The 22178-nt window shown below is 40.5% G+C and overlaps 1 protein-coding gene across 1 annotated transcript in view; it reads right to left on the bottom strand.

Annotated features, from left to right (window-relative positions):
* LOC132817149 (collagen alpha-1(I) chain-like) overlaps nt 1-22178 on the bottom strand; it is a 189131-nt gene that overhangs the window by 127190 nt on the left and 39763 nt on the right. The window contains exons 2-5 of the mRNA XM_060827358.1: nt 17230-17432; nt 14014-14040; nt 11192-11218; nt 7219-7299 (exon numbers count right to left, since the gene is read on the bottom strand). Coding sequence (XP_060683341.1) covers nt 7219-7299; nt 11192-11218; nt 14014-14040; nt 17230-17432 — 338 coding nt within the window. The remainder of the gene's footprint in view (nt 1-7218; nt 7300-11191; nt 11219-14013; nt 14041-17229; nt 17433-22178) is intronic.

Here is a 22178-nt window from a genome sequence, read left to right as displayed (position 1 = left end):
GGTCATTTTGGAGTGAGAAAAACTCAAGCTAAAATACAAAACATTTTTACTGGCCTGGACTGCACAAGCATGCAACTGAATTTTGCCAGACATGTCATACGCGTTAGGTAATTAGAAAACCACAGGTAGTAATAAAATCTGCACCTTCAATACCTATTCCTGCATTTGAGGAACCTTCTACAAGAATCTTAATATATAATGTAGGACCCCTGCCCAAAACAAAAAGTAGGAATCAGTACTTGCTAGCAATAATGGATGTGTCCACTAGATTTCCAGAGGTCGTCCCATTGTGCAATGTCATAGCTAAAAGGATTGTAGAGGAGTTACTCAAATGTTTCACTAGATACTGAGTACTCACAGAGATACACTTAGATCAAGGGTCAAACTTAACATCAAAATTATTAAAGTATGTGGAACAGCATCATTAAATTGCGATGATCTGTTGGGATTTTGGATAAGTTAAGTTAGTCCGTATTCTGTTCTCTTTTGTTTGTGTTTTATTCAGCAATCTTGTAAATAAATTCTGTTTTGTTTAAAACTAAGTGGCTTGACCAATTCCACCCTTTCAGGAATATCCATATTATACCTGCTTAAAACAACTATCAAAGGTAGGGTCTGTGTTACTTTCTTGAAATGTTTTGAGGGGGTCTGGTCTGATCTGTAACACACGTTAGGTAAGAATTTTTCTCGATAGTTCAGGAATTAGGTAAGAAGTTTTCTCGATAGTTCAGGAATCCAACAAATTATTGGCCTACTTTCATATTTGTTGATCCTCACATCTCTGCTACAGCTCTTATCTTGCGAGAATCCAAGTTAAGGCATTTCACTGTCAGCAAATGAACTCTCTAATGTGACTTCGGACATCGTTTTTTCTCTTGTTCCATTGTTTCTTATCATAGTTTTTCTTCTGCTTTTCTGTCATGTCTGCTTCTTTTGCTTTCACTTGTTTATCTTGAGCATACAACTCCTAAAATAATGAGTCCTTTATTGTTTAGAACCTCCTGTGGGATTGGGGATGCAGTTTGCTCTATCTAGTCTTTTCAACTGTACTGGAGGGTGGCTGCAACTCTGTTCAGTAGAGGCTGAGTTGGGCTCACACTTTCATCTGCTTTGAGATGTTGTTCATCTGGAAGACAAAGAACACCCGTCATCTTCTCGGATCTGTCCAGCAGTCAATGACTTAGTGGCATGTGAAACATTGTAAATTTCTTCTGCTATGCTGGATACTGGTCCAAATTTTAGACTCATTTCAGCTGAGATGAATGGATTTTGATTAGCATTTCTGGATCTCTGCTCTTTCCTTTCCCTTGGGCTCTCAGCTTCATTTGTCCTGCTGGGATGAGTATTATTCCATCATATTGCCTAGCTAACTGGAAACAGAGAGTAGGCAGAAATGAGTCATTTTCTGTTTGGCAACATCTAATGAGTGATGTGTCACAGGGACCTGTGCCAGAGCCTTCGCTTGTTACAAGTTATATAAATGACATGGATGAAATGATGAAAGATGTGGTTGCTAAATTTAGGTAGGAAAGTAAGTTGTGAAGAAGATATAAGGAGGTTACAAAGATATACATATGTATAGACTAAGTGAGTGGAAAAGGTTCTGGCAAATGGAGTATGAAGTGAGAAATGTGGAACTGACCATTTTACAAACAAAGTCTTTTTAAAATATAATTTATGACAGATTGTAATGCAGTGAAATGCAAAGGGATCTGTGTGTCCTAATGAGGTTAGTATGCAGTTTTGTGCAAGTCATTGGTAAAGCTAATGGAATGTTACCTTTTATTGCAAGAGGAAATGGATATTCTAAGATGGAGTAGAGCATGTCGTTTCAGCTGCAGCTCATCCACTCCATCTGTTTCTTTCTCATTTATTTCTCTTTTTTTGTCTCTTGTTTTCTCTCTCGGTGTTTCCTTTCATCTTTCCTCCACTCCCAGTGTGAGCGCAGACCGAATGAGGCGTCCTCTCAGCCGTGCCCAGTCTGTGGCAGTCTCTCAGCCCCGCATTGGCAGTGTCTTGGCATGTGAGTGGGTCCTGCCTGGCCAGCAGGAGGACATCAGCGAGGCAGTAACTTCAGCAATGGCAGTGATGGCATCATGGCCCAACGCAAGAGGAGTCAGCAATGAAGGTGGTCTTGGAGTATCTTTGGCGGTGCCGGGAACAGGCTGCTGAAGTCTTGCAGCAAGCAATTTTAGCTGAATACTCATCAAAGACTGTTGAATGGAGGGAAAGGATGGAAGGCAGTTCAGTGGCCCTGAGAAACAGGGTTTCCAGAGATGATCCTTGTGTTGAGCAGATCATACTCTTGATCTTCCTTTTCTCGGTACTTTCACTTTTTTACAGGAAGCATAAGGAGTGTGGTTCCCGCTTATAATGGTCTTTGACTTATCAATTAAAAGTCTGGCTGCAACTGGAAAAGGCAAATGAGTTGGTTATCTTCAGACTTAACGTGTTCTCTTTTGCTGCAGAGAAAAGAGACAACCCCTGACTTTACAATGGTCCAATTGCTTGACCCAAACATCCACTGCCTCAAGCTGTTCAGCTACCTGGCAGCAATCACATAGTTCTTGTCAGGCAACGATGTTTATCATCAATGCCTGGTCCCTATTGCACAAAACAATCAGCTCCTTGTTGCAAAACAAAAGCTCCATTTGTCCAAACTGTTTGGCTCCAGTTCATCTGCAAACTTGACTTCCACTACTGTTTGAACAAGCAACTGTATAATCAATGAGAGTTAGGTAGCTTGTTTTTAAAAAGTGTAGCAATCTTTCAACAATACATGGTTTTTCAACCAAACCTTTTCCCATTTCAGTTCACAATCAAAAACACAGAGTAATAAAAAGATACGGTCTTTATATTCTGCAGTCAATGTTCTAATGGTCACATTTATGAGCATTAGACTTGATGATGATAGCCTATGGTTTATGTATAGTGATTCATGAGAATCAATAGTTGACAGCTCTCCAGCAGCTATTTCAATAAGTTTCTTTGTTTCTTTCTAGCTATACATTTGCATGCAAAGTTTTTGCTGTTACAGCACTTGTTCCATCCCTAACATGCATATTTTTCTTCTGTGTGATATCTCTTTGCGTCCTGCTCCTTAAACTTTCCACTTATTCCCTTATTCCTTTGCAAATATTTATTCCTTTATTCCAACGTATTGTTCTCATTTAGCAAGAAGTCCTCAGCATAATGCAAAGCCTCCACTGTCAATAGTCCACAACTGATGATTGACTTCACAACTTCTGTTAATAACTGCCGTGAAAGTAAATTTCACTTCTCTCAGCAGATGTGTTCTCATGACGAGATTCTTTGTGCCTAAGAAAATGCCATCTCTGATGAGATCATTCACCAATTGCCCAAAACCACAGATATTTGCTGGATGTACAGTCATGTACTGGTCAAAGGTCACAAGCTCTGATGTTGTACACTTTGCTCATAAGTGACATTAATGTGGGGTTCAAAGCATGTCTTCAAAGACTTTAAATTCTCTGTAGTGGAAGTGTGTATTTGGAAATATGCCACTGTTCCTTCACTGTTGTTGGGTTCAAAATCTTGGAATTCCCTCCCTAAAGGCATTGTGGGTTATCTACTGCATATGGGCTGCAGTGGTTGAAGAAATCAGCTCACCCCACCACATATTTAAGGACAACTAGAGACTGGCAATAAATTCTAGCCAGCCAGCAATGCCCATGTCCCATGAATGAATTTTTTAAAAGTCCGGCTTTTCAGCATCTCTGTGAGAGTTAGGCTGCAACACATCTTGTGATTTTGATGGCAGGGTTCAAACTTTATATTGATTTGGTTTCTTTTCAATTCTGCAGCTATTTTGTAAGTGACAATGAAAAAGGTTCAATTCTGTTGCATATCTCCTTTCACATCCATAGCAGCAGGAAGTGGAAAGCACACAGTCATTCATTCAGAGTTACTTAAGACTTCGCAGTTGCAGACTGCAATATTAATTTATCCTTGTTTTTATCTTCAACTGTAGTTGGCCCTGTTGCAATGCTAAAAATTTCAACCCAGCACTTCTGAGGAATGTGTTCATTGGTCCCCACAAACTAAGGTAAGCACAGTGGTGGAGGACACATAACTATGGTAGCTGAAAATGTGTTGCTGGAAAAGCGCAGCAGGTCAAGCAGCATCAAAGGAACAGTAGATTCGACGAAACGTCGAATCTCCTGTTCCTTGGATGCTGCCTGACCTGCTGCACTTTTCCAGCAACACATTTTCAGCTCTGATCTCCAGCATCTGCAGTCCTCCCTTTCTCCACATAACTATGGTAAGCCAGCTAGTGCATGACCTAATGGGCCTGTATGCCCTGGGGTTCAGAAGAATGAGAGGACTCTCTCTGAAACAGATACAATTTTGACAGGTCTGGTCAGATTGAATGCAGGAATGATGTTTTTTCCTGACTGATGGGTTCAGAACAAAGGATCAGAGTCTCAGGATATGCAGTAAGCAATTTCAAAATAAGATGAGGAGAAATTTCTTCACTCATAGGTGTTGAGCCTGTTCCGACCACAGAGAAAAAAATAGAGATATATTATATATGTCTAATGGCTGCAGCAGTTGAGGGGCTTGGAGAGAGTGGAAATATGGCAGCGCTGAGATGGATGATCAGCCAGCAACATGCTTAATGGTAGAGCAGGACTGATGGGCTGAATAGCCTATTCCTACTCCTATTTTCTACATACAAAGACTTTTCTCAAAACAACAGGGATTTCATCCAAATGTATTGCAACTCTCTCTCCTTTGCAGGGCTGATGGCCACAGAGAGGAGATAGCGCTTGGCACCATACTTGGGAATTTCCTGGCAACACTGACTCCAAGAAGTAAGATGATAGCTATCTGAGAGAAAATGAGGACTGCAGATGCTGTAGTGTCAGAGTCAAAAAGCGTGGTGCTGGAAAAGGACAGTAAGCCAGGCATAAGCCTTTATGCCTAAAACGTCGACTCTCCTGCTCCTCAGATGCTGCCTAACCTGCTGTGCTTTTCCAGTGCCACACTTTTTGACTCTGACAGCTATCTGAGACTTCCTGGCAGCTGTGAAATCTGCTACAGTTTCAAGAAGAGTCTCCATGAGCTTGGGCAACTAATTTATGTTGATGGAGCTAATTACCTTCTCCATCTTGGATTTTGCTATTGCATGACATAAGTTTGAACTAGGCTTCTTTAAGCCATGAATCACTTTGCCCATGTTCATTGGCATTTCCTGCAACCAGTCCATCAGCCTCGGTCTTCAACATTTGCATCTGAGTCCTCTGTGGCAGACTTTTATGTAACCTCACCACTTGGTAACCAGTTACCTCTGGCATTTGGCCCATCTACACCAGCTTCTATAATTACATCAAATCATTCATCATGTTATTTTGGATCTAGCTACCCTATATAATGCACATGGTTCCAGTCACTGAGTTGGTGCTTGATTATATCAGATTGAGCAATAATATTCATTAAGAAAGATTAGCTTCTGATGTGGCAGAAGGCAGTCTACATGTTTCTGATGCTAAAAACGTAAGAGAGAGATAAGTATTAGTTTTTCATGGCAGGTGAGAAGAGAGAATATTCGATCTAAGATAAAAGAATGTTGTCACAGAAAACAAGAGTGTGAGGAACCCTGCAGAACGTCTCCTCCAACACTGGTGAGATCGCCCCCATAGTCATGAGTTTTGCCTTTGGCTGTGACAACCAGCTCATTTTTTGACTGGACAGAACGTTCAGGTGGAAGCAGCCTCCTCCACTCATGGTTTCTACCAAACATTTTCTATCAACGTATCCAACAAGCAGGAAATATGTGCAAGTTCCTTGTAAGGTGCACTGAATAGCTCAAATACAATGTGCCAGATAAAGCAGAGGTTGCAGTAATGGCCAGAATAGAAACAGCAGAGTGTGCAAAGTTAGGAAATGAGATGTAGTGGTGTAATGCAATGATTATTGGTGCTCAGAGGAAAGTGGAAAGAGGTATTGTTAGTCCTCAGAGTGGAGGTGATACAACTGTGAGCAGAAAATAAGAGCACAGTTTTATTTAAGAAGTCCTTGACATTTCTGGTAAGATCACTGAACATCTTTTGGTATGATCATCCGGACGTGTTTCTGCTCCATGAAGGAAGAGAACATCTGTACACTTCTACATTACTTGGATCAGTTAAGTAGCATTATGGAATCAGAATGTTCTTTTTTGTACATCACTTAGCCATTTCAATTTAGGCAACTTCTCTGTCTGCAGCTGATCAGCAGAGTTCATTTTAAGAAGCATTATTTAAAAGCTGTCTGACATAATCTGCACTTGTGTAATCATTCATTCCCCAAAGATGAAAGCAAACAATTAAAAATACTGAAATTATGATTAGGTCTCACATCAATGTCCATATTCCACCCCATTGACTTCCAGTGAACTGATTGTGGATAGTTTTTGAACCAGTTCCACAGCCTGAATAACATCACACCATTCACTGTGTGCGGGGGAGGGGAGGGGAGCTATATCCCTGTCCTGTGTAAGGATGAGGAGTCAGTTGATCATCCAGTATGGAGTAACATTAGGGCAAATGCACCATAGAGAAACCATGGAAATGTGCAGACTTTGGGAAAGGATTCAAATAACCATTCCAGGTAGAAGCTAATCGATGCAGTCATACAGGGGAGAGGCAGTATACCTGCTCTTTTTGTGGGAAGGGATTTACTCATTTATCTTCCTTTCTGAAACATTAACGCATCCCCTGTCTGTGTCGGTTTCCTCCGGGTGCCCCAGTTTCCAGGTTAGGTAAATTGGCCATGCTAAATTGTCCACAGTGTTCAGGGATATGTAGGTTAGATGCATTAGTCAGGGATAAATGTAGAGGAATGGGTCTCAGTGGGAGGATTAGTGTGGATTTGTTGGGCTGAATGGTCTGTTTCCACACTGTATGGATTCTATGATTCTGTGATAATCTCAGAATAGTTCCAATGAATTCCAAAGCTACACATAGTTGTTGTCTATACATGATATAGGTTATCTACCCATTCATTTTCCATTGTGAAAGATGTTTGCACAGGTGACAGCACAGAATGTATTGCTTTTAGTAGACTAGTACTGCAACATGTCTATAAGTGTAGTTAGTCAGAACTTAAATAGAAGATGAAGTTTATCGTACATTATTAGGTCAATGATATTCATAACTTTTATTAACATAGCCTACTTCCAGGCTTGAACTGCATGCTAAATTATGGTTAACTAACCCCATTTCCAGGAGGTCCAGGTGGTCCAGGAGGTCCTGGTGGTCCAGGAGGTCCAGCATTGCCATTTCTTTTAGGTGGATTCTACCACACAAACAAAATAAAAACATTTATTGTCAAAGACAGAGAAATGGAATTCAATCTATAATGCTCAGATGCGTGTATTTTTCTTCGCAAATTACAGAAGGCTCTGCAAATATCCCCCATCCTCAATGAGCCCAGCCTATCGGTGCACACGATAATGCTGAAGTATTTGCAACAATTGTCTGGCATTTCCACCCTGATCTCTTCCTGCCTCCATCGAAGGTTCTCAGCATCACGGATAGTCTTCAACTATCTAAATGCACTTCACATGATATTAAGAAATGGCTGAAGGCATTGGTAATGGCAAAACTATAGGCCCTAGCAATATTCTGGCAATTGTATTGAGGAGATGGGATCCAGAACTTCCTATGCCTTTAGCTGAGTTATTCCAGTTCAGCTACAACACTGGCATCAGTCCAACAATTTGGAAAATTGCCAGTTATTCTTGTATACAAAAAGCTGAGCAACTTCAATCCAACCAAGTACTGCCCCATCAGTCTACACTCTATCATCAGTAAAGTGATGGAAGGTGTCATCAACAATGCTAATAAGCAGGATTGGCTTAGCAATAACCTGCTCACTGATAATCAATATGGATTATGACAAGACCACTCAGCTCCTAAGCTCAGTACAACCATGGTTGAAATATGGTCAAAAGGCATGAATTCTTTTTGAGAGGAAGTGAGAGTGATTTCCCTTGCGATCAAAGGCTGCATTTGAATGAGTGTGGCCTAAAGAAGCTTGAGTAAAACTGGAGTCAATGGAAATCAGGGTGAATCTCTGCAGGTTGGATTTATATCTAGCACAAAGGAAGATAGCTATGGTTATTTGAGGTCAGTCATTTCAGCTCCAAGAGGAGCTCTTGTGGTAGTGTCCTCAGTCCAACCATTTTCACCTACTTTATTAATGACCTCCTCTCGATCATAAGGTCAGAAGTGGGGATGTTCCTTGTAGGTTGCACAATATTTAGCACCATTCATGACTCCTTAGATACTAAAGCAGTCTGTGGCTAAAAGCAGCAAGACTTCACAATATGTACTCTTGACTGATAAGTAACATCCATGCTATATAATTGGCAGGCAATGGCTATCTCCAACAAGTGAGAATCTTACCTTCTCACCTTGACATTCAATGATGTTACTGAATCCGAAACTATCAACATTCTGGGAGTTACAATGACCTGAACTGGACAAGCCATGCAAATACTTCGGCCACAAGAACAGGTCGGAATCTAGGCTTCCTGAGGTGAGCAACTCACTTCCTGATTCCCCTAAACTTCTCCAAAGCACAAATTAGGAGTTTGATGGAATACTCCCCACTTGCATGAATGATTGCAGCTCCAACAACACTCAAGAAATGTAACACCATCCAAGACAAAATAGCCTACTTAATTGGGACCACATCCCAAATATCCACTCCCTCTTCCACCGATGTACAATAGCAGCAGCACATACCACTACAAGATACATTACAGAGATCCACGTAGGATTATTAGACAGCGCCTTCCAAACCATGATGGCAACCATCTAGAAGGACAAGGACAGCAGGTAAATTTGCCACCTGCAAGAGCCCTTCTAAGACACTCAACATCATAACTTGGACATGTATCACTGTTCCATATACGTCGCTGGGTGAAAATCATGGAACTTCATCCATTAGAGCATTGTAGGTGTATCTATATTAAATCAACTGCAGCCATTCAAGAAGGCAAATCACCCACCCCCTTCTCAAAGGCATCTATGGATGGGCAATATGTACTGAACCAGTCCACATACCATGAATAAATAAGAAAACAAACCTTCCCTTTTTATTGTTATTGTGTTCCCATCCAAACTACATTTGATCTACAACATTTGATATCCTAACGTAATCTAGTCTTATTTGCTACCACTTGGCACATATCCCTCTAAACCCTTCTATTCATGTACCCATCCAGATGCCATTTAAATATTGCCGTTGTCCCAGACTCCACTACTTCCTCAGCAGCTCATTCTACACACGCACCACCCTCTGCATGAAAACATTGCCCCTTAGGTCCCTTTTAAATTTTTCCCTTCTCACCCTAAACTTTGGTTCTGGACTCACCCATCCCTATTTGATGTGAAATCAGTATGGTATACACAAACCTATCTAGAAAATTAGACTTTGAATTTGTGAAAAGCAGCTTGGAGACAGCCATTTTTTCAGATTAACCAGTTTGTGAACCAGACATGGGTACAAGCTATAAGGTGTCAGGCAGCCAAAGTTCATAACCAGTTTAAGGTTCATATGCAAATCAACATCCTAGCTGTTTGACAGCAAGAAACCTTACAACCCTTCACTTCACAATAATCGTATTTTATCTTTAAAGGACTGAACATATTCAAGGAATCATAGACTTGGAAATCACTTGGAAGACACAGATTATGAATCGGAGTCTGAGTTAAATGTAAGCTGCAAAAGTATTCGTATCTGCACAAATTTGAGGTGTTTTTTTTTCTCCAAAAATTGGGATATGAGCACCTCCTTAATTTCCTTTAAAGTAAAATGGCTTATTTGGTTATTTCAGATGGTAGTTAAAAGTGTTTCTGTAAATCTGGAATCATGTAGGACAGCAAGATGCCTTCGCAAAAAGAGATGAGTGAACTAGTTAGGTTTTTATGGCGACCTACGATATCAATGATGGTTGCATGATTACCATTACTGAGATTTTCTTTGTTTCCTAGATTTTAAAATTTTGAATTAAAATTTTCCCAGCTGCCATAGTAGATTTGAATCTGTAGTGATTGGGACCAGGTTGACCTCATTGACCACCAGGTTCCTGATTGGGATTGTTAACCGGGGCCAATCAGACAAGCTTTTGCTGACCAATACAGCTAGGAGATTAGAACCTCTTCAGTAATGTAAAAATAGATAAGTCCCCTGGGCTGGATGGGACTTATCCTGTGATTCTCTGGGAAGTCAGGGAGGAGATTGCCAAACATTGGCTTTGATCTTTATGTCATCATTACCTACAGGTATAGTGCCAGAAAACTGGAGGTTAGCAAATGACGTTCCCTTGTTCAAGAAGGGGAGTAGAGACAATCCTGGAAATTATAGACCGGTGGGCCTTACATCAGTAATGTGTGAAGTGTTGGAAAGGGTTATAACAGATAAGATTTATAATCATCTAGAAAGGAATAAGTTGATTCGGGATAGTCAAAATGGTTTTGTGAAGGGTAGGTCTTGCCTCTGAAACCTTATTGAGTTCTTTGAGAAAGTGGATGATCATAAGAACAAAAGAACTAGGGTCAGGAATTGACATTTCAGCCCCTTGAGCCTGCTCTATCATTAAATATGATCATGGCCTCAACTCCACTTTCCTGTCCATTCCCTGTAACCCAAAAGCTTGTTGCTAAATTATTAAATGGGATACTCACTGCAATGGTTGGAAAAAACAAATATGCCTATTTCCTCACAAAACATACTGATCATAGGTAGTGAAGGGGTACACACATTCAGTCTGCAATAATTTATTTCGACAAAGTCACATACATGAAAATAAACTTTGAGACTTGCTGTTACACAATGAGAAGTAGACATTAAGGGAATGACAATATCTGATTCTTCATATGTCTATCTGTATAAATTAGCAAGAATCAAAATCTAATGTAAATCAAAAGCTGTTCAGTTATTTAGAAGCAACAAAAAATAATGCTTACTGGGTCTCCATTCAGCACATGGACATTTGTAATAAGAGAAGGATACATTTTACAATCAACATGTTAAAAAAAAAGAAAGAAAAGGATATTCCGAAGATTAGCTGTAGGCTGGAAAATCTGGAAAGTTTTAGAAACCAGAAAAGGATGATGAATTAAAAAGAAGAGGAAGAAATGAGAATGTCACAGAAAACTAGCAAGAAATTAATACTTACTGGTTTCTTGGTAGGTTCAATGTCATTCTGTAATGAGAGCATACATTTTACAATCAACAAAATTGAGGGTTTATGTGGTATAATTGGATTTCTGCAAGGTATATAGTAAGGGTCTCCACAGTAGGCTATTGCACAAAATACAGAGGCATGGGATTGAGGGTGATTTAGCGGTTTGGATCAGAAATTGGCAAGCTGAAAAAAGACAGAGGGTGGTGGTTGATGGGTAATATTCATCCTGGAGTTCAGTTACTAGTATCCACTGTTGATTGTCATTTTTACCTGAAAGAGGGCATAGAAGTATGGGTAAGTAAACTTGCGGATGGCACTAAGGTCGGCAGAATTATGGATAGTGATGAAGGATGTTATAGGTTACTCAGGGACATAGATAAGCAGCAGAGCTGGGCTGAGAGGTGGCAAATGGAGTTTAATGTGGAAAAGTCTGAGGTGATTCACTTTGGAAGGAGTAACAGGAATGCAGAGTACTGGGCGAATAGTAAGATTCTTGGGAGTGTAAATGAGCAGAGAGATCTTGGTGTCCAGGTATATAGATCCTTGAAAGTTGCAACACAGATAGATAGGGTTATTAAGAAGGCATACGGTATGTTATCTTTTATTGGTAGAGGGATTGAATTTTGGAACCATGAGGTCATGCTAGAGCTGTACAAAACTCTGGTGCGGCCGCACTTGGAGTATTGTATACATTTCTGGTCACCGCATTATAGAAAGGATGTAAAAACTTTGGAAAGGGTTCAGAGGAGATTTACTAGGATGTTGCCTGGTATGTCGAGAAGGTCTTACAAGGAAAACCTGAGGGACTTGAGGCTGTTTTCATTGGAGAGAAGAAGGTTGAAAGTGACTTAATTACAACATATAAATCAATCAGAGGATTAGATACGTTGGACAGTGAGAGCCTTTTGCCTCAGATGGTGATGGCTAGCATGAGGGGACATAGCTTTAAATTATGGGGTGATAGATATAGGACAGATGTCAGAGTTAATTTCTTCACTCAGAGTGTAGTAGGGATATGGAACACACTGCCTACAACAGTAGTAGACTCGTCAGCTTTAAGTAAAAAGTGAGGTCTGCAGATGCTGGAGATCACAGTTGAAAATGTGTTACTGGTTAAAGCACAGCAGGGTAGGCAGCATCCAAGGAACAGGAAATTCGACATTTCGGGCCAGAGCCCTTCATCAGAAATGAGGAGAGTGTGCCAGGCAGGCTAAGATAAAAGGTAGGGAGGAGGGACTTGGGGAGGGGCGATGGGGATGTGATAGGTGGAAGGAGGTCAAGGTGAGGGTGATAGGCCGGAATGGGGTGGGGGCGGAGAGGTCAGGAAGAAGATTGCAGGTTAGGAGGGCGGTGCTGAGTTGAGGGAACCGACTGAGACAAGGTGGGGGGAGGGGAAATGAGGAAACTGGAGAAATCCGAGTTCATTCCTTGTGGTTGGAGGGTTCCCAGGCGGAAGATGAGGCGCTCCTCCTCCAGCCGTCGTGTTGTTATGTTCTGCCGATGGAGGAGTCCAAGGACCTGCATGTCCTCGGTGGAGTGGGAGGGAGAGTTAAAGGGTTGAGCCACGGGGTGGTTGGGTTGGTTGGTCTGGGCGTCCCAGAGGTGTTCTCTGACGCGTTCTGCAAGTAAGCGGCCCATCTCCCCAATATAGAGGAGGCCACATCGGGTGCAGCGGATCAATAGATGATGTGTGTGGAGATGCAGGTGAACTTGTGGCGGATATGGAAGGATCCCTTGGGGCCTTGGAGGGACGTGAGGGAGGAGGTGTGGGCGCAAGTTTTACATTTCCTGCGGTTGCAGGGGAAGGTGCCGGGAGTGGAGGTTGGGTTGGTGGGGGGTGTGGACCTGACGAGGGAGTCACGAAGGGAGTGGTCTTTGCGTCAGCTTTAAGGGCATTTAAATGGTCATTGGATAGGCATATGGAGGAGAATGGAATAGTGTAGATTAGATGGGCTTCAGATTGATTTCACAGGTCGGTGCAACATCAAGACTGAAGGGCCTATACTGCGATGTTATGTTCTATGTTCTGTGTTCTACTTGAGGATTGACTCTGAGCTGGCTGGCCACAGCCAGTGTACTATCCACTTGTAAATAAAGGGTGACTTGATGACGGAATCTGGCCTCTGTGCAGTTATTTCGTTATCCTTGTCTCAGGGCATTTGCCAGAGCCTCTGGGTGGCTAGTGCAGTGACACCATTATGCCACCATCTCACCAACTGTGTGAGAACAAATAAACTACTTTTAAGTTCTAACATCATAAGAACAAAAGAACTAGGGTCAGGAATTGACATTTCAGCCCCTTGAGCCTGCTCTATCATTAAATATGATCATGGCCTCAACTCCACTTTCCTGTCCATTCCCTGTAACCCAAAAGCTTGTTGCTAAATTATTAAATGGGATACTCACTGCAATGGTTGGAAAAAACAAATATGCCTATTTCCTCACAAAACATACTGATCATAGGTAGTGAAGGGGTACACACATTCAGTCTGCAATAATTTATTTCGACAAAGTCACATACATGAAAATAAACTTTGAGACTTGCTGTTACACAATGGGAAGTAGACATTAAGGGAATGACAATATCTGATTCTTTATATGTCCATCTGTATAAATTAGCAAGAATCAAGATCTAATGTAAAGATACATTTTACAATCAACATGTTAAAAAAAAAGAAAGAAAAGGATATTCCAAAGATTAGCTGTAGGCTGGAAAATCTGGAAAGTTTTAGAAACTAGAAAAGGATGATGAATTAAAAAGAAGAGGGAGAAATGAGAATGTCACAGAAAACTAGCAAGAAATTAATACTTACTGGTTTCTTGGTAGGTTCAATGTCATTCTGTAATGAGAGCATACATTTTACAATCAACAAAATTGAGGGTTTATAAGACAGATACTGCAGTAATCATGGCAAAAATTAATATTGATGGAAATTGGATGAATCAAATGGGCACTAGTGGCAGAGAGGATGAACTCAAAAAGAATTTTGGGCAAGTTCCTTGGAATAATCCAAGGGGTGGCACGGTGGCTCAGTGGTTAGCACTGCTGCCTCACAACGCCAGGGACCTGGGTTCAATTCCCACCTGGGGCAACTGTCTGTGTGGAGTTTGCACGTTCTCCCCGTGTCTGCGTGGGTTTCCTCCAGGTGCTCCGGTTTCCTCCCACAGTCCAAAGATGTGCAAGTTAGGTGAATTGGCCGAGCTAAATTGCACATAGTGTTAGACGCATTAGTCAGGGGTAAATGTAGGGGAATTGGTCTGGGTGGGTTGTCCTTCAGAGCATCAGTGTGGACTTGTTGGGCCCGAGGGCCTGTTTCCACACTGTAGGGAAACTAATCTAAACTAGAAGCAATCTTCAAACAGACTGCTTAACATCTAGTAATATTTAGTGATATAGGAACAATCAATAACCTCATTGCAGAGGACCTCACAATAATACAGATCATAACAGGAAAACATTGCACATTCAGTTCGAGGGGAAAAATTTGGGTTTGAAACTCAAGTCTTGAATTTCAATAAAAATAATTACATGGGTATGAAGAGTGAGTTGGCTGGAGTGCACTTAGGTAATAGGTGAAAAGATAAGACCATTGACAAGAGCATCAGATGTTTGAGGAGATATTTGATAACTGAACAAAAAAGTATTCTACTGTGAAAGATGATGAGAAAGATGCACCATTGGTATTCCAACTCAGGAAGTTAAGGATAGAATAAACAAAAAGAAAAACATTTCAAAGATTAGCAGGATGCTGGAAGATTGGCAAAGTTTTAGAAACCAGAAGAGGATGACAAAAATAATTGAAGAGGAAGAAGTGAGAAAGTCATAGAAAACTCGCAAGAAATAAACAAATAAGAATAGAAGCAGTGGAAATTGGTCCATTACGGAATATGACTGGGGATTTGATAATAGGAAATAAGCAATGGCATTATTATACCTGTATTCACAGCAGAAGACAGAGAAAGAAAAAAAACTCTAGCAATGGATTGCTGAGAAAACTATAGCATTTGTCTTGACTGGATCTGCCATTTGATATGCTCTGTAGTCAGCTCAATCACAGTTTGTTTGTAAATCCATAGTTACCACGCTTTGATTCTGGAAATTAGGAAATTGCTATACATATGGCAGATTTACTTACTTTTCTAACTTCATGAAGTTATTTCATTTATTCTGTTTGTGGAATCTTGTGACCATTTTCATTTACTAAGTATGTGGCACTAAACACTTGTCTACTCTAAACAAAAATATTATTGTTCCATGACACATTCTAAGATAGATTTGTCAATCTCTTCAGGGATCAGAACAGTACAAATTAAAATATAAATATTACAGTAAATAAATTCATCCTTTTAACAGTACGTGTTTCTCAAAGATCAGGTTGGGTGAATGGAGAGTAGATGTAGGTCTTTGGTGCAGGCATTGATTCTTGCATCTGAAATAAAAGCATCCTGAATATTGGGTCAGATTCTTGAGTTACATCGACGCAGTAAATTTACACAGACCAAGCGAAACCAACTTGTCTGTTCCTTATGAATGAATGATACTGCTGGCAAATTAATTTTCCAGGGGAAACTTCAAATAGGCACAACATGCTTTCAGATATGAGCACATCCACCAATTGTGTGGCCGTAATGAATACGCTGGGAATCTTGAAATAAGCAGACACTTCTTGCTTGCCCTCTTGGAAGCTTAGGAAGTTATTTGGTGGCTGGTGCGATTTCAGCTGCTGTTATAACAGGACAAGTCAGATTCTAATCTGGCTTGATAGATGATATGTTATTGTTTTTCTTTTGGTTTTGGTAAGGTGGTAATTAATTAAGGCACAAACATGCAACGCTGCTGACTTGGGTTTAACAATGAAACAGGAATTTATTAAGCAGAAGAATTGAAGATAAAATAGAATAAACCAAACAGTTTTCATATCACACACATACAAAGATTTCAAAATGCATAGTAAAAATACTACACCAGTAATACCAACAATATCCTATTGCAGTATTTATACATTGGGTAGAATGCCCTTTTCTATCCACCATAAGGTTTGACTTAGCCATGGTGTCAATCCCCGCCATAAAAATCTGATCTTCTCTTTCTGAGTTCATTGTCATATTAAGTTTAACTTTTTCACCTTTAAATCACCCCTCCTGGACTGTAATCAAACATTTCTAGCCAGTAAGTTATGAACTAAACTCCTTACATTGAGGTTACCTAGTAACAGGATTAAACTACATTCTTACTTTATCAGGAGCAACTGCTTTGCAATCTAGTTTCAATTAAGAAACTTGTAGATCTGTGTATCATCTAAGCTTCCACAAAAAAAACTAGAATATTCTATCCAAAAACTTAATGTACTACACTGTTTACTTTGTTTTCTTGTAAAGTTTCTCAGTGTAAACACATTCCCATTAGCCTCCAAAACTCTCTCTTACACTGTGCATTAAAATAAACCACCATTGCTATAGAAATTCTTACATCAGTAAACTCCTACAGACAAACAGACAACTCGTAAGCAACTAGTTCAAAATTTAAAATTCCAAACTGAAATATAAATTAGCTTAACCTGAAAATTTAAATCATGCACTTTACATTAATGATAAGGAATGTGTGCTGAACAGTAAAACAATACAAAATATATCAGTACCATAGAATCTCTACTGTGTAGAAAGAGGCTATTCAGTACACTGACCCTCCAAAGTCCATCCCACCTAGACCCAGACCTCCACATTTTACCGTGGCCATGTCTGGACATTTCAGACAATTTAACATGGTCAATCCACCTAACCTGCACATCTTTGGACTGTGGAAGGAAACTGGAGCACCCAGAGGAAACCCACGTAGGCACACGGGGAGAACATGCAAATTCCACACAGCCATCTGAGGGTGGAATCGCTTGGCACTGTGAGGCAGCAGTGCTAACCACTGAACCACTGTGCCACCCACAAAAATATTTACTCATTCTAACCTATAGTAAACTGTAGTAATATTTTACTCCAGACAAGTTGAAATGACAACTAAAACATCTGATTCTTACATTGTTTTGCGTTGGAGGAACGGTTGGGCATATAGGACAGCATTCTCCAAATGGAATTTCAGCATCTTCACATGGCAATTCCTCATCACACTGTATATTATCACAAATGATGATTCCATTCTCACAAATGCACAGAGTGCAGAGGTCAACTTTCCAAATACTTTGATCACTATATTCTGTTCCATCCTGAATACAAAGAGAACCTAAAAAGCAAATAAACATGCATTAAATTCAGAAAACTCCAGGAATACTTAACTGAGGGAATCTTGTGAAATCCATAATTATTTGATGTAGATTCAGAATTATTGTAAGAGGCCAAGATAGGTTTAGACATTCACAATTGTGCAGATATGTCAATGGGAGAATGAAATAACCAAAACTGTTACCTAATCAATCTCTCATAATTGTATAATTTATGAAATCAATTAATATGTATCTCTAAATATGAATTAAGGAAAATATGAATTCCATATATAATTAAATTGACACGTGAAGTAATATAACTGCATGATGCACATAGGAAAAGTTACATTTCAAGAAGGGTATCACTACATGTGAGAAATACTAACTCTAATTTGTACATAGGTACAGAGGTAAACTAAAAGCAATATGGTTACTTGTTCTGTGCAGGCAAGATTAAATATAAGTAAGGTGTCAAACAGCAGAATTCTAGAAACAAAACTGAATTCTGTTGACCTGCCCCCCCAGGTGCTGGAATCATATAAAATGCTGGTTAGGTTGCAACTGGAGTACTTTATGTAGTACTCATCATCACAATATAGTCACAAGAATCAGAGCCAACTACTAAGGAAATTGGGGTGAGCAGAGAGGTAGTGGATATGGTGACACTGTGCCAAATGCTGGCACTGTATCAAAATGTCAACAGCACTCAGCATCGTAGGAACTCCATGGACTTCTACAAAAGGAAAGTGAATCAGCAAAGACAATCAGAAATAAGACACCTGATGAGCCCATGGGTCGGTGATGTCTCCAAGCAGATTTGTCTGTAGGCTGTAGGACAAGGTGGGAGGTCCTTTTTACTCTGGAAATAAGGATGAGATCAGTCTGCTGGATCAAGCAAGTCTGAAAGGAAGTCAACAATCTTAAAAATATCCGAAGTAACAGGGATCGGTGCAGCAGCGTTTTAGTGACATTATTCTCCCAATGTGAGTATTCCACCCCACTTTTGTCTTTGGGGCATGTCCGTTGGAACATGGAAGAGCATATTTGGTGAAGAGATTAGGTAGCAGCCTGCCTTGTCAGAGATATAGCTGCATCATGGTGAGAAGCACTTCCCTGGTGTTACTGACCCTCTCACCCTCACCTTCATGAGTGACCACGAGAGAGAAGCATTCACCTGGCTTCATCATGAACCATTGGACTACCATTAGAATCAGCGTAGAGTTTGCCTTTGTGTGATGGCTAAAAGCATTCATCCTTATCCTTGAAGGAGAAGACAATACATAATATGAAGGAATGAGTTAAGATGAGTGGAGGGTTTTTTTTATTCCTGGCCATCCTTATAACCAGAGATTAGGACTAACAGGGCATTGGAACTAACAGGGCAAGATGGCAAATACTTTATCACAGATGACCAGGTAAGGGTGCAGACACAGAAGAGTAAGTGTCCAAGGGAAGAAGCAGAATAAGTAACTAGTTCACACAAGGGATAGTATGCATACATCAAATATGCACCTGTAATCAAAAGTTCTCCAGCTACTGTCTCTATGATTTTGGTACAAGTTTACAGTTTGGAGTGAGGGCAGAGTAAAATCAGAAAGATCATGTGAATTCACTTCCACCAAACTGCACGGAAAACTCTGCTCAACTTGACAATTCTGATAAATTCCACCATAGCAGTTGATACTGCGTATGAAATGCTAAAATAATCAACTTTTTAAATAACAATCCACAACATTTTAAACCACGTCAATTCTGTACACTCACCCCAACCTCTTACTGTTAACAGATCCTTAAAAATTCCAAGATCCAAATCTAAATCTGTAACTTCATCAAAAATGAATTAATTCTCCCTGTGCCAACCTAATCAATGCACCAATTTTGTTGAAATTTATCAGTTAGTTTGCAAGATATACAACTTACAGTCAAAGAGACTAATGGCATTAACAATTACTTCCAAAAATATTACATCTGCTGAGATTCAGTGGCAGAAGCAATAAAGTCCTTCACCAGTGAAATGCCACAAGGATCGGTGCTGGGTCCTCTACTTTTTGTCATTTACATAAATGATTCGGATGTGAGCATAAGAGGTACAGTTAGTAAATTTGCAGATGACACCAAAATTGGAGGTGTAGTGGACAGCGAAGAGGGTTACCTCAGATTACAACAGGATCTGGACCAGATGGGCCAATGGGCTGAGAAGTGGTAAATGAAGTTTAATTCAGATAAATGCGAGGTGCTGCATTTTAGGAAAGCAAATCTTAGCAGGACTTTTACACTTAATGCTAAGATTCTAGGGAATGTTACTGAATAAAGAGTCCTTGGAGTGCAGATTCGTAGCTCCTTGAAAGTGGAGTCGCAGGTGGATAGGATAGTGAAGAAGGCGTTTGGTAGGCTTTCCTTTATTGGTCAGAGTATTGAGTACAGGAGTTGGGAGGTCATGTTGCAGCTGTACAGGACATTGGTTAGGCCACTGTTGGAATATTGCATGCAATTCTGGTCCCCTCCCTATCGGAAAGATGTGAAACTTCAAAGGGTTCAGAAAAGATTTACAAGGATGTTGCCAGGGTCGGAGGATCTGAGCTACAGGGAGAGGCTGAACAGGCTGGGGCTGTTTTCCATGGAGCATTGGAGGCTGAGGGGTGATCTTATGGAGGGTTACAAAATTATGAGGGGCATGGATAGGATAAATAGACAAAGTCTTTTCCTCGGGTCAGGGAACTCAGAACAAGAGGGCATAGGTTTAGGGTGAGAGAGGAAAAATCTAAAAGAGACCTAAGTGGCAACTTTTTCACGTAGAGGGTGGTACGTGTATGGAATGAGCTGCTAGAGGATGTGGTGGAGGCTGGTAGAATTGCAACATTTAAGAGGCATTTGGATGGGTATATGAATAGGAAGGGTTTGGAGGAATAGGATCTGGGTGCTGGCAGGTGGGACTAGATTGAGTTGGGATATCTGGTCGGCATGGACGGGTTGGACCGAAGGGTCTGTTTCCATGCTGTACATCTCTGTGACTCTATGACTCTATGCAGGGTCCAAGAGCATGGAGACCTTCAAGAAAATTCAAGTTAGATGGGTAGGCCATGTCTCATACGTGGGTAACTATATAACCTCAAGCAGATCTTCTATGGACACCTTCCTCAGAGCAAAGAGGCAGCACGATGTCTCAGTGGTTAGCACTGCTACGTCACTGCGCCAGGGACCTGGCTTCAATTCCAGCCTCCACTGTCTGTGTGGAGTTTGCACATTCTCACCATGTCTATGTACGTTTCCTCCAGGTGGTCCAGCTTCCTCCCACAGTCCAAAGATGGACAGGTTAGGCGAATTGGCCATGCTGAATTGTCCATAATGTTCAGAGATGTGTACGTTAGGTGCATTAGTCAGGGGTAAATATAGACTATTAGGGTAGGGGACTGGGTCTGGGTGGGATACTCTTCAGAGGGTCAGTGTGGACTTGTTGTGCCAAATGGCCTGTTTTCACACTGTAGGGATTCTATTCTAATTCTATTCAAAGGACCTAAGGAGGTCAGTACAAATAATAAAATAATGGCCTGTCAAAGAGCTTTACACAAGTCTGCATTGTGAGCCATCTCCCATTGGGTGGGGGGGATGGGCGGGAGGGGATCTCTTGCAGCCAACCAGCCCAACTAAAGCCCAATCGAAATTCAGTTCATAATTTTTGAAGTACCATTTAAATAATTTCAGAGCAAGACCAAAGATGGTTTAAACGCAGGGGTCCCCCAAAAAACAATAACGATCTGTAGACATTCTGTAGTTCTGTAGTCATTCATGTCGATTCCAGATCAACCTCTTCAATCCTATGAAGACCTATAGAAGACAATTAAATCTTTTAAAGCTTGAATGTACTTGAATAATGCTTTTTGAAGCGATCCTATGCCTTGTAAATATGAAATGCATCATTTTTTGTGGTCAGATTTAGCATGGATGCTTGACACATCTTTGGTGGAATCTTCAATAGTGTGTAACAACTCATTGAATGTTCTACCACACAAAAAATAACCTCAATATCGACCCTGTCATGCCCAACAGAATCTTTACATTTGAACGGGATCACATTTATTCTTTTAAACCACAATGAAAACAGACACTTTTTACTTAGTGTCTGATCAAAGGATAACACTCTCTGAGGAAGCAAAACTTTCACTCTACTGCCTCCAACACAAGCATTGCCTTCTTTAAATGTGGAAATCAAAATTGTGCACAGTACTCCAGGTGTGGTTTCACTGTAAAACTGCAAACAATTGTAAACTGCAACATGAATTCCTTGCTCTGTACCCCAGTCCTGTCCCAGTACAAGTCAACATGCCATTTGTCTTCCTGCTAGTTACATCTGCATTGAAAACTTCCTGCATTTGTTGTACAAGCATACTTAAGCTGGCCTAAACATTAGCATTTACAGGTTTCATACATTTTAAAAAATTATCTCACATTTCTATTATTGTTACCAAAGTCATATTTCTCCACTTTATCACACGTTAATCACTTTACTGCCCACTCAGTTCATAGTTTTTGTAGCTTTGTTGTGTTTGCCTCATAGCTAACATCCCTGATTAACTTCATATCATTACAAGCTGGGATATGTGTTACTCTTGGTGTTTGCCTCATAGCTAACATCCCTGATTAACTTCATATCATTCCAAGCTGGGATATGTGTTACTCTTGGTCTATGCCAAAACTCTCTCTGAGCTGCACATGCAGACTGTTGTTCTGAGGTTCCATGCAGGCGATTAGCATGCCAACAGCCTTCC

The sequence above is a fragment of the Hemiscyllium ocellatum genome, chromosome 7 (assembly GCF_020745735.1).
Source record: "Hemiscyllium ocellatum isolate sHemOce1 chromosome 7, sHemOce1.pat.X.cur, whole genome shotgun sequence".
NCBI classification, from domain to species: Eukaryota; Metazoa; Chordata; class Chondrichthyes; order Orectolobiformes; family Hemiscylliidae; genus Hemiscyllium; species Hemiscyllium ocellatum.
This window is presented reverse-complemented; position numbering and strand designations above follow the sequence as displayed.